A 14643-nucleotide genomic window follows, 5' to 3' on the forward strand; every position below is an offset into this window, starting at 1 on the left:
CTGCTGTGTCTGACTCCATATGGGGGTTTCACTGTAAGTGCTGCTGTGTCTGACTCCATATGGGGGTTTCACTGTAAGTGCTGCTGTGTCTGACTCCATATGGGGGTTTCACTGTAAGTGCTGCTGTGTCTGACTCTATATGGGGGTTTCACTGTAAGTGCTGCTGTGTCTGACTCCATATGGGGGTTTCACTGTAAGTGCTGCTGTGTCTGACTCCATATGGGGGTGTCACTGTAAGTGCTGCTGTGTCTGACTCCATATGGGGGTGTCACTGTAAGTGCTGCTGTGTCTGACTCTATATGGGGGTTTCACTGTAAGTGCTGCTGTGTCTGACTCCATATGGGGGTTTCACTGTAAGTGCTGCTGTGTCTGACTCCATATGGGGGTGTCACTGTAAGTGCTGCTGTGTCTGACTCCATATGGGGGTGTCACTGTAAGTGCTGCTGTGTCTGACTCCATATGGGGGTTTCACTGTAAGTGCTGCTGTGTCTGACTCCATATGGGGGTGTCACTGTAAGTGCTGTCGTGTCTGTGACTCGTTGGAGGTGTCCGGCTGAAACGTGGTGCATGACCTGCCGGGAACATTCCACTTGCATCCAGCAAGCCAGACCACGATACAAAACATTGGCCATTAGGTTTTGAGCTGACAGTCGCTGAAGACATTAATGAGCTTAAATGAGCACTAGAACTGCAAACAGAAGACAGAATCCAAATGGCTCAATTTACAGTAGAGAAAGTAACGCCACCAAAATGGGCGGCTTCCAGAACATTTCACAAATATCGGTGGCTCTTGCTCACGTTCAATTGTGTTCTCACCCACAGAATTGCATTCGTATGTAGTTTGCTGACGTACTTGTTAAAAAACAGCATACACGAGACTTCATTTGGTATTTATAATTCTGTGCATCGTTTAATCTGTCAAACCGTAAATGCGCCAAGGCATTCGAGTGCTAATGCTAGACCCATGTTCTTTTTTTTATATTTAATTTTTAACGCTATATGTATTTAAACCGTTTCGGTCTACATAAGTACAGTGCATGTACACACAGAACTCTTGGTTTTTCTGAGAACCATTAGTAAGCTATTAGTAAATGTAAACATGACCTATGAAAACCTTTGCCAAAGGGTTTCAAAAATCATTCTGCAGAGCGAGTCATTCTTTGGAAATCCATTAACTTTTTTTTGTGATATGTATGGATTTAATAGTTTTTATAATGTTTTTTATGTACACTGTCCTGCCCTGGGCAGAAATAAAGTTGAAATGAATTGATGATTGAATGAACACCTGTGGTTTACGATACCTTTTGATGGAATTGGACTTGTGCATTTGCCAATTTTCCATTTCTGAAGCTGATAAAGTGAGATATGACTCCCATTAACTGGTAGTCAGATATCCTGTTTGTAGAGTTTCAAAGTCGTCACTGTTTTGCTGAGAGCTAGCAGCTTAGCACTGCCACCAGGTTTCGGTGCAGTGTCTGGGCCTGGTGCGCATTTAATATTTTAGTAATTTAGCTGACGTTTCTATCCAAAGTGACTTGCAGTGCAGGGTTAAGGGCCTCGCTCAAGGGCCCGATAGCTGCGCAGTCACCTTTGGCCCTAGGCCGCAGGCTGGCCAATCATGCATTTACTATGGGCCAATCGGAGGCTCCCCAGAGGGCGCTGGACGTCCAGTCTTTCAGGCTTGGGGAATCCGCAGCGTTCATCCCCAAGCAATAAAATAAAGTGCGCAAGCATGCTGATATCGCATGGCGCACGTCTGCTTTTCCTATCCATCGTCTCCCGTCATCGGCTGGCGACATCGGCTCAGGTGGTGAGAGCAGTCGTCCGGTAGTGGGAGGGCTGCCGGTCCGATCCGCCCCGGGTGTGTCAGTGTCCCTGAGCTGTAAGTGCTGACACCTAACCCCCAAATGCTCCTGACGCGCTGGTTGTGCCTTGCATGCCAGCCAAACGCTGTTTGCGTGTGACTGTGTGTGTGAATGGGTGAATGGAGAAGCATCAATTGTACAGCGCTTTGGATAAAGGCGCTGTATATAAATGGCAACCATTTTGGTTCTGAAAAACGATCTCATGAGATTTCTTGGTTAAATGGTCCATGGACCACATTTATAGTGCTGTGTTTCCTGAGCGCTTTACAATTAACGCCTCCCATTCACCCGTTCCCACACCGGCAGTGGAAGGTTGCCACGCAAGCCAGCAATCAGGAGCAATTTGGGGGTTAGGCGTCTCGCTCAGGGACTCCTTGACCCACCCAGGGTGGGATCGGACGACTTACCTCCTGAGCTACAGGGTCCGCCCGTAAGTGTCTTTGTGACAGGCATTCCCTAAAATAGTGCAGTACAAATGGAATTGAATTGAACTGAAAGATGGCTGACATCAGCTAAAAGATATCTGCTGTTGTCAGGACCATAGAAAGGAGGTTGCCGTTAAACTAACCTCAGTATGTAATCATTTGTTTCAACAGCTGTGTAAGCATGTTTACATATGTAGATTTGTTCTCATTCGTCCGTAAATGACCATGATAATCGGCTGCCTTTTTTTTTTTTCGAAGGAAAGAAATGCACCCATTATTTCTTCATGGATGATCTTTGTTAAATTAATCAAACACTTTCTAACCTTGTTTTAAGACTGAGTAAAATAACTGCCTCACTTCGATTTTATTACTCCCAAGAAAAGCAAAGATTAAATGGTCATCAAACTAAGAATGCCTCACTGAAGACATGCAAAGCTGTGGTGGTGTGTTCAGTTGGTAACATTTGTGGATATGCTTATTTTGAGCTAGAAAGATTTTTTAATATGTTTGCCACATTCTGAGCTGATAAGGCTACTCTGCATTGTGTGCCGCTCCACGTGACTCCAGTTTCACTCAAACGTTGTGTGAATGTTCTTTATATATTCAGTAGAATACGTGCCGAACATTATCCTCATTGGGTTTGTCCTTATAGAGATATTAGCTCCAAAATAGGGGATGGAGTGGCACCCAAAGTTAGAGTGGAAATTTGGGTTTGTGTTAGTTTAGTTGTTGGCATGTTTTGATATTGATATTGATGTTTTAATTCACAATAAAACCTACTGTAATGGCATACACAAATGCAAAATATGTTTTGATCATTGTTTTATACCAAAGACTATAATTTAGCTACATTTTTGATGTGACTTGTTCGTATATGTTCCTGTAAATTGCGGTCCTGTTTGAACGGATCAAAACATTTTGGTAAGTTTGGTAAGTTGCATGAATATGCAACACTTTTCTGGCTGGACCCAACTTTAGTATTGTGTAATTTTAATTCATTTTCCTTGTGGCTGTTCTAAACCAAAATATCTACTTGTCTTAGGACCAAGTAGTGCTGATGTTGTAAGCCATCGAATATTGAAACAAAATGGCCAAGTGGTACGATTTAGCATTTTATAATTTGCTTTCAGTCCATAATCATAAATTGGACAATAAACCGTGTCAGAGTAAATTGTTTCAGGTTTGTCCCCGCTTTAGTGCCAAAGATATGACACTCCAAATTTGACTTTTGATTTCCACTGGCAAGTAACTGTTTGGGTGCCACCCCCGCATTTAAAAAGAAATCCAGTATCTCTGGAACGACAAATCCAATTAGGCTAACATTTTTCAAGTCCTCTATTTAATATATAAAGAGCATTTACACAAAGTTTGAGCAAAATTGGAGTGGTCACCTCCCGTACCTCTGGTTGATATTGACGGAATGACCCTCCTCCTCCCTGCTGTGGACTGTGTTAGCGTCTTAGAGACGGGAAGCCAGTGATGCCAACTCTTTCACAAAGTGAGCCGGATGTGTTGCAAAACACCGTCGTGGCAATTTGCATATTTGTATGGCATCACTTTAATTTGATAAACATCCACTTCCTATTATATTCCCATTGCTCATGAGATTGAGCCCGATGTGGACTGAGTACTGAGGCAACTGCAAACCACACACAAGCGTTACTGAATGGGAGGAAGAGGGAGTGAAAGCTGGCGAAAAGCAGCCAAAGCTGCCCAGCATATGCCAGGGCCAGCTGTAGCTCTCTCTCTCTCTCCCTCTCTCTCCCTCTCTCCCTCCCTTTCTCCCCCCTCTCTCTCTCCCCCTCTCTCACTCTCCCTCTCTCCCCCCTCTCTCCCTCTCTCTCCCCTCTCTCACTCTCCCCCTCTCTCACTCTCCCTCTCCCCGTCTCTCTCTCTTTCTCCCTCTCTCTCCCTCTCTCCCTCCCTTTCTCCCCCCCTCTCTCTCTCCCCCTCTCTCACTCTCCCTCTCTCCCCCCTCTCTCCCTCTCTCCCCCCCTCTCCCCCTCTCTCACTCTCCCCCTCTCTCACTCTCCCTCTCCCTCTCCCCGTCTCTCTCTCCCTTTCTCCCTCTCTCTCCCCCTTTCTCCCCCCCTCTCTCTCCCCCCTCTCTCACTCTCCCTCTCTCCCCCCTCTCTCCCTCTCTCTCCCCCCCCTCTCTCACTCTCCCTGTCTCTCTCTCCCTTTCTCCCTCTCTAGAATGGAATGATGGGTTAGTAAGGAAGAGACGGAGAGAACTGTGCCAAAAAATATATTAATGTTAATAATAAAAATGAAAATGGTAATGGAAAAAGCCGCTACAAGTCATGTGAATCACGGACTGAGGTATTTGGCTGGTGAATGGACGTCATTTCACAGACTGCATCCTTGTAGTCATGAATCGGCATTGGTGCTGACTTTAATGGAGTGCCACTGTTAAAGAAAACCTATTAGGTGGGCAGAAAAATGGACCGTAGTTTAGCTTTAGTTTAACAAAAAAAAAAAAAAAAAGTTTTTTCTTTTTGTGTGTGTGTGTGTGTGTGTGTGTGTGTGTGTGTGTGTGTGTGTGTGTGTGTGTGTGTGTGTGTGTGTGAGAGAGTGAGAGAGAAATTGAAAAATTGCACCGCCTGTCCTTTGGGCAGGAGAATCAGTGTTCTCCATTTGATTTTTATTGAGTGCCACACCAAGCGCTTAAGGACTGGCACTGTGGCTGAGCTTGGACAAGACATAGTGCGCTCATATATGGGTCAGTTCCAGCGCTATGGATGTGACACAAAATGACAAACAAAATCCCTCAAATGTTCATGCATGTTACCATAGCACCCATTTGGCTGAGGGGAAGGGCCCAAAAAATAATGGAGAAAATAGTTCATTTTTAATATATATTAAGAAAAGATGTGACCAATAACTTGAGTTATGGATTAATTTTTATCAGATGATACCAGTGTTATGGATATGATGCCATTGCGTTGTGGACATGACATGTCTGAAATGCACATTGTTTGATGACCTACTTCCCTCTGAAAATGTGTTGAACATTTGTTGTCATCTGAAATGGTTCTGAATATCAGTTTTGACATTGAGAAAACCATCCGAAATGGTTTTGAATGTTTTCAAGATGGCCGCCAAATAGCATTGATTGAAATGGTAATGGGACTAAGAAATACATTTCTAAGCATTTTCCTGTTCTTAGCCTACATTTTCAGATTTCAAAATGGTCACTTTTTGAATTGGCTGTTTGGGACATAAGTTAAATTGGGAAGTAGGTTTATTTGTTTATGCTCAGGTTGACATTGCTGTGGAATTGCCCATATATACAGAGTGGAGCACACGCAAAAGTTTCAGAGGTACATAATACATTATTACATATTATTATATAATATAAACATTAAAAAGCAAGAAAGTCACACGCTCGGGTATTCTCTTTCTCTGTGCCTTCGTCAGGGTGATTCCCGAGGGGTAGGTGTGGCACACACGTTTTGCCGAAACGTTGCTCAGTGAAACGCAGCCAAGGAGAACGTCTGAGTGCGCGACATTCTTGCTTTTTAAAATGTGATGCGCTGTAATGTCAGCCCCCGGCCTGCGTTAGCCCCTGGCCCGCGTTAGCCCCTGGCCCGCGTTAGCCCCTGGCCCGCGTTAGCCCCCGGCCCGCGTTAGCCCCTGGGCCGCCTTAGCCCCCGGCCCGCGTTAGCCCCCGGCCTGCGTTAGCCCCTAGCTCGCGTTAGCCCCCGGCCCGCGTTAGCCCCCGGCCCGCCTTAGCCCCCGGCCTGCGTTAGCCCCCGGCCCGCGTTAGCCCCTGGCCCGCGTTAGCCCCCGGCCTGCGTTAGCCCCCGGCCCGCGTTAGCCCCCGGCCCCTGGCCCGCGTCAGCCCCCGGCCCGCGTTAGCCCCCGGCCTGCGTTAGCCCCCGGCCCGCGTTAGCCCCCGGCCCCTGGCCCGCGTCAGCCCCTGGCCCGCGTCAGCCCCCGGCCCGCGTTAGCCCCTAGCCCGCGTCAGCCCCTAGCCCGCGTTAGCCCCCGGCCCGCGTTAGCCCCTAGCCCGCGTCAGCCCCTAGCCCGCGTTAGCCCCCGGCCCGCGTTAGCCCCCGGCCCCTGGCCCGCGTTAGCCCCCGGCCCCTGGCCCGCGTTAGCCCCCGGCCCCTGGCCCGCGTCAGCCCCCGGCCCGCGTTAGCCCCTAGCCCGCGTTAGCCCCCGGCCCGCGTTAGCCCCCGGCCCGCGTTAGCCCCCGGCCCCTGGCCCGCGTCAGCCCCCGGCCCGCGTTAGCCCCTAGCCCGCGTTAGCCCCCGGCCCGCGTTAGCCCCCGGCCCGCGTTAGCCCCCGGCCCCTGGCCCGCGTCAGCCCCTGGCCCGCGTCAGCCCCCGGCCCGCGTTAGCCCCTAGCCCGCGTCAGCCCCTAGCCCGCGTTAGCCCCCGGCCCGCGTCAGCCCCTGGTCTGCGTTAGCCCCCGGCCCGCGTTAGCCCCCGGCCCGCGTCAGCCCCTGGCCCGCGTTAGCCCCCGGCCCGCGTTAGCCCCCGGCCCGCGTCAGCCCCTGGCCCGCGTTAGCCCCCGGCCCGCGTTAGCCCCCGGCCCGCGTTAGCCCCCGGCCCGCGTTAGCCCCCGGCCCGCGTTAGCCCCCGGCCCGCGTCAGCCCCTGGCCCGCGTTAGCCCCCCGCCGTGTTCGGCGTCGGCCCTGCACCGGCGGAGAGATCCCTGCAACGCAAACACGTGCTGGAGGCCCGGGGCCTTGCTCACTCCTCAGTCTGTGCCCTTTTTATTTAACATTTTTCTATTTTGTGTTTTGTATTGTGTATTGTGCGTAAAATGCTATATGAACGTGGTCCGTTTGTCATTTAGAAGCAGCTAGTCCTGATTCCGTCTTGCTGCATATTTGTGACGCTATGGTTCTACATTTTAAATAACTCCTTTTTTTATTTTTTTATTTATTATTTTTAATGTTATTGAGTGAATAATCAATAGTCGTAAATTCTATTAACAATATGGCTATATATATATATATACAGTGCAGTCCATAAGTATCGATTTTCAGTTGATTTTGATAAGCCTTTTGTTTGGCCTGTTTGCTTCCTTGACTGTCATTGGTCCAACTCCGGTACTCATGTTGACAGATGGCAATAACTCCAAGGCAATCAAAAGCCTAGAATCAAGACTAGATACTGAAAGCTTACTTATAGCTTTACTAAGGAAGGGATTGAATGCACCTGACTAATCAGAAACAGCTGAGAAGCCGACTGTCTAATTACTTTGTGCACCATGACCGTTCGGGGGCTTGTGCGAAGAGGTTAACGTCTCGGGACATTCCGGTTTAAAAATTTAACGTGCACGTCACCCAGGCCCCCCCAGGATATGAGGTATGGCAGCCCGGGGGAAAGCCTTTCTGTGGATTAAACTGCTAATCCCACCTTCTAATATGCAATAGCTTCAAAGCCACGCTTTACCCTCAACCCCTTGTCATAATTGTGTGTCGGTATCTGGCTTCCCTTGGCTGTGGGGCTCCGTTTGAAGCTCAAGGACTTCAGGCTGTGCCTGTGGTTTAGCACTGGGCCCGAGCCCTCAAACAGGGTTTTCCCCTGCCGGGCGAATGGAGCGATGATGGGGTTTCTCTGCATTGTCTTTCAGCCCGCTCCCCGAGATCAGACGATGGGGTTACCTGAGAGAGACGCTGCTGCGCTTCAGACGGACACGCGACTTCCCGGCCACCTTCGAGGCCCTGACCGTGGGGGAATGGGCCTGGGGCTACTTCACTGAGCTGGGCTCTCACCGGCAGGAGCTCCTGAGACAGCACGTGAGTCACCGGCCTTTACACGGCCTTTACACGGCCTTTACACGGCCCTTACACGGCCTTTACACGGCCTTTACACGGCCTTTACACGGCCCTTACACGGCCTTTACACGGCCCTTACACGGCCTGTTCACGGCCTTTACACACTGTCAATGTGTGTACCTGTAGACTCACCTGTGTGATGGACCTGTAGACTCACCTGTGTGATGGACCTGTAGACTCACCTGTGTGATGGACCTGTAGACTCACCTGTGTGACGGACCTGTAGACTCACTGTGTGACGGACCTGTAGACTCACCTGTGTGACGGACCTGTAGACTCACCTGTGTGACGGACCTGTAGACTCACCTGTGTGACGGACCTGTAGACTCACCTGTGTGACGGACCTGTAGACTCACCTGTGTGACGGACCTGTAGACTCACTGTGTGGGAGTTTGTGTGATGGACCTGTAGACTCACCTGTGTGGGAGTTTGTGATAAATCTGGATTCATCTGGTTTTGCAAGCGGACCCCACACTTCACTGCCATGAAGCACAATAGGTTCAATAGGTTCAGCTTTAGCCAAATTTTAATTGTAATGTGAAATTGCATTCCATTTTTAACGGCATAAAGAGCCCTTCAGCTGTCTTTTTCAGTTCATTCACAGCCAAGTTGAAACTTCCAGATGAACTAATTGTGAGGCCTAAATAAGTATTATCCTAAATTATATTTGTATCAGATCTGTGTCTTTTATGAAAAATCATAATTTACATTTACTGCCAGGGCCCAGGTCTGACAGTACATTTACATTTTACATTTTAGTCATTTGGCAGACGCTTTTAATCCAAAGCGAAGTGCATAGGTTCTACCATAAGTCAGAGCATCACATCCAGAAACTAGCAAAATACACAGGAAATGCTGTTCTAAACATAGTTGTCATCAGAAGTGCTTTTTTTTAATTTATTTTTTTATTTATTTTTTTTGGGGGGGGGGGTTAGACAAGGATAGGGATATCAGAAAGGAGGGGCAGGGGAAATCAGGAGGGAGGACTAAGGTAGAGTTTGAAAAGGTGGGTTTTGAGTCTGCGTCGAAATAGGGGGAGGGATTCTGCTGTTCTGACAGTGGTAGGCAAGTCATTCCACCACTGAGGAACCAGAACGGAAAACAGGCGTGAACGTGCAGCTCGACCGCCAGGTGCACGTAGAGTACAGTACTGCTGTCGCAGATCCGGGTCCTGCTGTAGCCCTGGTTCTGTAGGCGACAGCAGAACCAGGTCATCGGCATAGACCATTTTTTCTTTATTGTGTACAGTGAGACCTGGGGCTGGAGATTTTTCTAAAACTCTCTCTCTCTCCCTCTCTGCCTCTCTCTGCCTCTCTCTCCCTCTCTGCCTCTCTCTCCCTCTCTCCCTCTCTCTCTCTCTCTCCCCCTCTCAGGTTTACCGCTACCTTAGCGCCTTCCTGCTGGACAGCGGTGTCCAAATCGAGTCATGTGACCGGTATTCCTCTGAAACAAACGGAGCGAAGATCACATCGACCCGGCACTGGTGAGGGATTGGGACTGTTCGGTTTTCTTTTTTGAAAATCGCTCTGCGTACTGAAGCAATTCGGCAGTGTCTTGCGCCAAATTTACCTGCCCAGTTTCCTACCTGTTACCCGTTATATTCCGCTGTTTGTATTCATTTCCAATTTCTATTGCTTTGACTGCAGCCCGGTAGAAAGCACATTTGAAATGAAACCATGAATGTGAGGATAAAGTGCAAACTGTCAGATCTAATCTGAGGGTATTAACATCCGCACTGCGTGATCCGTGTAGCAGTGACAGCAGCCTTTATTCCATGATGCGATAATGTCAGTTCTGTGCGTATCCCTGTGTAACGTGTGTCATGTGTGTGTGCATCCTCGTGTTAATGTGTGCGTCTGTTTTAATGTGTTGTGTGCATCTGTTAATGTGTGTTACCTTCGTTTGTGTCCCTGTGTTAATGTTTGTTTTGTGTGTGTGCATCCTAGTGTTAATGTGTGCGTCTGTTTTAATGTGTTGTGTGCATCTGTTAATGTGTGTTACCTTCGTTTGTGTCCCTGTGTTAATGTTTGTTATGTGTGTCCTAATGTTAATGTGTGTTTATGCATGATTCCTAACAAATCATTACCCCAGTTAGGAAGTTTGACATACCATAAAACTTCCAATAGCTGGAGGCTAGTTCAGATGTTGACCATTTGTTTTGTTCTGTTCTGTTTTGTCTAAATAATAGTTGTGATTAAGAGTGGAGAACAACTAGTTTGTCTTAATTTTTGTTATTCTATGAAGGTGCCTTTTATTTTGGCCACTGTGGGCTAATAAGAGAGAGAACTTATGAATTATCTTATGAAATCGCATGCAATCAAGCCAAGGCAGGTCATATTCATATGGAAAATTACATTTTAAAAACAAAAATTGTTCCCATATTTTCATGAAGCAGTCTCTGCGTTCAAGGGTGGAGTTTGAGTGGCGGCTGAGAAACAGGCTGGAGATTCAAGCCAAACACGCGTTTGTCACATTTCACACATTTCACATTTTGCCCACATTTCGGAAACGGCTACACTGACGGTGATTTAAAAAAATGCCTACACACACAATTTAAGCATTTAATGCAAATAAGCGTGACAGTGCTCCTTTAAGCAAAGGTATGACTTTTTACTAGAGGCTTGGTTTTGGGCTCCCTGCAGTTTGCCCTGCGCTCTTGTTAAGGGACTATATATCTACATAATATTACACACAAATAAGATGCCACTTGTTCGTAATGATATAAGTTTAATGTCACCTTTCGCCTCACGATGTCTCAACTATTGTCGATGGCTGTCAATCAAACCAACCCTAGTTATGTGGGTTAATTTGTGTTTTGTGTTTATCACTGTGTTAATGTGCCGTGTCTCTCTGTGTGATGTATTAACTCATTATGGACTAAGGGGTCCAATAGAAGGAATCATAATGCATTTCAACTGTCATGTGTCTTGAAAATGATCAAATACAATGCAGGCGTCGCATCCGTCTGTTAATCTGCCCTGAAGGGATTAATGTGCAGTGTGTTGATGTGTTGGTGTGTGGTGTGTTGGTGTGTTGATGTGTGGTGTGTTGGTGTGTAGTGTGTTGGTGTGTTGCTGTGTTCATGTGCGGTGTGTTGGTGTGTTGCTGTGTTCATGTGCGGTGTGTTGGTGTGTTGATGTGCGGTGTGTTGGTGTGTTGATGTGCGGTGTGTTGATGTGCGGTGTGTTGATGATGTCATGACCACCCGGCTCAAGTGGACACACATAATGGGGAGACCACACCGTTTGTAACGTTAAATCAAGATTATTTATTAAAGCACAATTCTATAAACTAAAGCATATCTCGAACAAACAAGTCGATATCAAAAGTCAGTAAATGGGAAGCAAGAAAAGGCAAATCAAAAGTGTGGTGCAGATCAGTGAAATGTATGTGTAGTGCAAAGAGGCCAGAAATGGCAAAAAGGAGCGAAAAGGTGCTGCAGCCAGCCTCCGTGAAGCAATGGTGCTGGAGCAGAGCAGAGCCAAAGAGACCGAACAACTGGCAGGAGATGTTTTTAAGCCAATCAGCTGCTGTCTAGGCCAGATGGCCCAAGACCAGACAGCTCCCCCTTCAGACTGGAGGGAGAGAGTGTTCATGTGTTAATGTGCTGTGAGGTCATGTGCTTTGTGTTAATGTGCTGTGTTGATGTGCTTTGTGTTAATGTGCTGTGAGGTCATGTGCTTTGTGTTAATGTGCTGTGTTGATGTGCTTTGTGTTAATGTGCTGTGAGGTCATGTGCTTTGTGTTAATGTGCTGTGTTGATGTGCTTTGTGTTAATGTGCTGTGAGGTCATGTGCTTTGTGTTAATGTGCTGTGTTGATGTGCTGTGTTGATGTGCTTTGTGTTAATGTGCCATGTTAATGTGTTGTGTTGATGTGCTGTGTTGATGTGCTTGCAGGTCGGTGGGAGAGCGGGTGGAGGTGTTGCAGGGCTGTATTGCGGAGCTCAGTCCAGCAGATGGTGCAGTTCTGAGAGCTGGGGTCAATGACTTCAGCGTGATGTACTCCACCCGAAAACGCTGTGCTCAGCTGTGGCTGGGGCCTGCAGCCTTCATCAATCACGGTGAGTCACTCATTAACATTCACCCTCACACACGGTGAGTCACTCATTAACATTCACCCTCACACACGGTGAGTCACTCATTAACATTCACCCTCACACACGGTGAGACACTCATTAACATTCACCCTCACACACGGTGAGACACTCATTAACATTCACCCTCACACACGGTGAGACACTCATTAACATTCACCCTCACACACGGTGAGACACTCATTAACATTCACCCTCACACACGGTGAGAGTCTCATTAACATTCACCCTCACACACGGTGAGTCACTCATTAACATTCACCCTCACACACGGTGAGTCACTCATTAACATTCACCCTCACACACGGTGAGTCACTCATTAACATTCACCCTCACACACGGTGAGTCACTCATTAACATTCACCCTCACACACGGTGAGTCACTCATTAACATTCACCCTCACACACGGTGAGAGTCTCATTAACATTCACCCTCACACACGGTGAGTCACTCATTAACATTCACCCTCACACACGGTGAGACACTCATTAACATTCACCCTCACACACGGTGAGACACTCATTAACATTCACCCTCACACACGGTGAGACACTCATTAACATTCACCCTCACACACGGTGAGAGTCTCTCATTAACATTCACCCTCACACACGGTGAGAGTCTCTCATTAACATTCACCCTCACACACGGTGAGAGTCTCATTAACATTCACCCTCACACACGGTGAGAGTCTCATTAACATTCACCCTCACACACGGTGAGACACACATTAACATTCACCCTCACACACGGTGAGTCACTCATTAACATTCACCCTCACACACGGTGAGAGTCTCATTAACATTCACCCTCACACACGGTGAGAGTCTCATTAACATTCACCCTCACACACGGTGAGTCACTCATTAACATTCACCCTCACACACGGTGAGACACACATTAACATTCACCCTCACACACGGTGAGAGTCATTCATTAACATTCACCCTCACACACGGTGAGAGTCTCATTAACATTCACCCTCACACACGGTGAGACACACATTAACATTCACCCTCACACACAGTGAGAGTCTCATTAACATTCACCCTCACACACGGTGAGACACACATTAACATTCACCCTCACACACGGTGAGAGTCTCATTAACATTCACCCTCACACACGGTGAGACACTCATTAACATTAACCCTCACACACGGTGAGAGTCTCATTAACATTCACCCTCACACACGGTGAGACACACATTAACATTCACCATCACACACGGTGAGACACACATTAACATTCACCCTCACACACGGTGAGTCACTCATTAACATTCACCCTCACACACGGTGAGAGTCTCATTAACATTCACCCTCACACACGGTGAGACACTCATTAACATTCACCCTCACACACAGTGAGACACTCATTAACATTCACCCTCACACACGGTGAGAGTCTCATTAACATTCACCCTCACACACGGTGAGAGTCTCATTAACATTCACCCTCACACACGGTGAGAGTCTCATTAACATTCACCCTCACACACGGTGAGTCACTCATTAACATTCACCCTCACACACGGTGAGACACACATTAACATTCACCCTCACACACGGTGAGTCACTCATTAACATTCACCCTCACACACGGTGAGTCACTCATTAACATTCACCCTCACACACGGTGAGACACACATTAACATTCACCCTCACACACGGTGAGAGTCATTCATTAACATTCACCCTCACACACAGTGAGAGTCTCATTAACATTCACCCTCACACACGGTGAGACACACATTAACATTCACCCTCACACACGGTGAGAGTCATTCATTAACATTCACCCTCACACACGGTGAGAGACACATTAACATTCACCCTCACACACAGTGAGACACACATTAACATTCACCCTCACACACGGTGAGAGTCTCTCATTAACATTCACCCTCACACACAGTGAGAGTCTCTCATTAACATTCACCCTCACACACGGTGTGAGGGTCACTCTAAACATTCAGCTTCCTTTTGCAGAAGAAAATGTCATGGAAAAAATTATGGAAACTAAACTGACATACTACTTACTCTTGGCTCATCATTGTCGGTTTTGTTTTAACCGATTTTCCCCCAAAAAATTCCCAGAATTTTCGCTCAGGTTTTAGATCTTATTATTGATGTTTCTCTGCCTTTGTAATGTTTTTGGAATGAAAATCTTTTATGGATTTGGTTCTCTGGACCATCGCCGTGGTAAACAAGGGTAGGCAGCTTTAAGAGCGGGAATCATGGGGATTGTTTCTGTTTTCAGTGTTCCGATTGGTCCGTGTGTTTGTGAGGCCGCTGGTTGAGTGAGTGGAGTTTTTGTTGTCCATTCTGAAAGAGAGCATGGTCGTGGAGAAAAGCCGGTTGTACAAGGGAGCTAATGTAATTTTCTTCTGTGCGATAAAGGAAGCAAATGCCTCAGCATGCCGAACCAACCAAGTTATTAAGTTTGGTGTTATATAATTAG

At 47.4% G+C, this 14643-nt stretch overlaps 1 protein-coding gene across 3 annotated transcripts in view; it reads left to right on the forward strand.

Moving 5' to 3' along the window:
• kmt5c (lysine methyltransferase 5C) overlaps window positions 1–14643 on the forward strand; it is a 40377-nt gene that overhangs the window by 7004 nt on the left and 18730 nt on the right. For all 3 annotated transcript variants that reach the window (XM_061223950.1, XM_061223952.1, XM_061223951.1), the window contains 3 exons: window positions 7880–8045; window positions 9458–9567; window positions 11983–12146. In XM_061223950.1, the coding sequence (XP_061079934.1) occupies window positions 7880–8045; window positions 9458–9567; window positions 11983–12146 (440 nt within the window). The remainder of the gene's footprint in view (window positions 1–7879; window positions 8046–9457; window positions 9568–11982; window positions 12147–14643) is intronic.

The sequence above is a fragment of the Conger conger genome, chromosome 16, assembly GCF_963514075.1.
Source record: "Conger conger chromosome 16, fConCon1.1, whole genome shotgun sequence".
Lineage (NCBI taxonomy): Eukaryota > Metazoa > Chordata > Actinopteri > Anguilliformes > Congridae > Conger > Conger conger.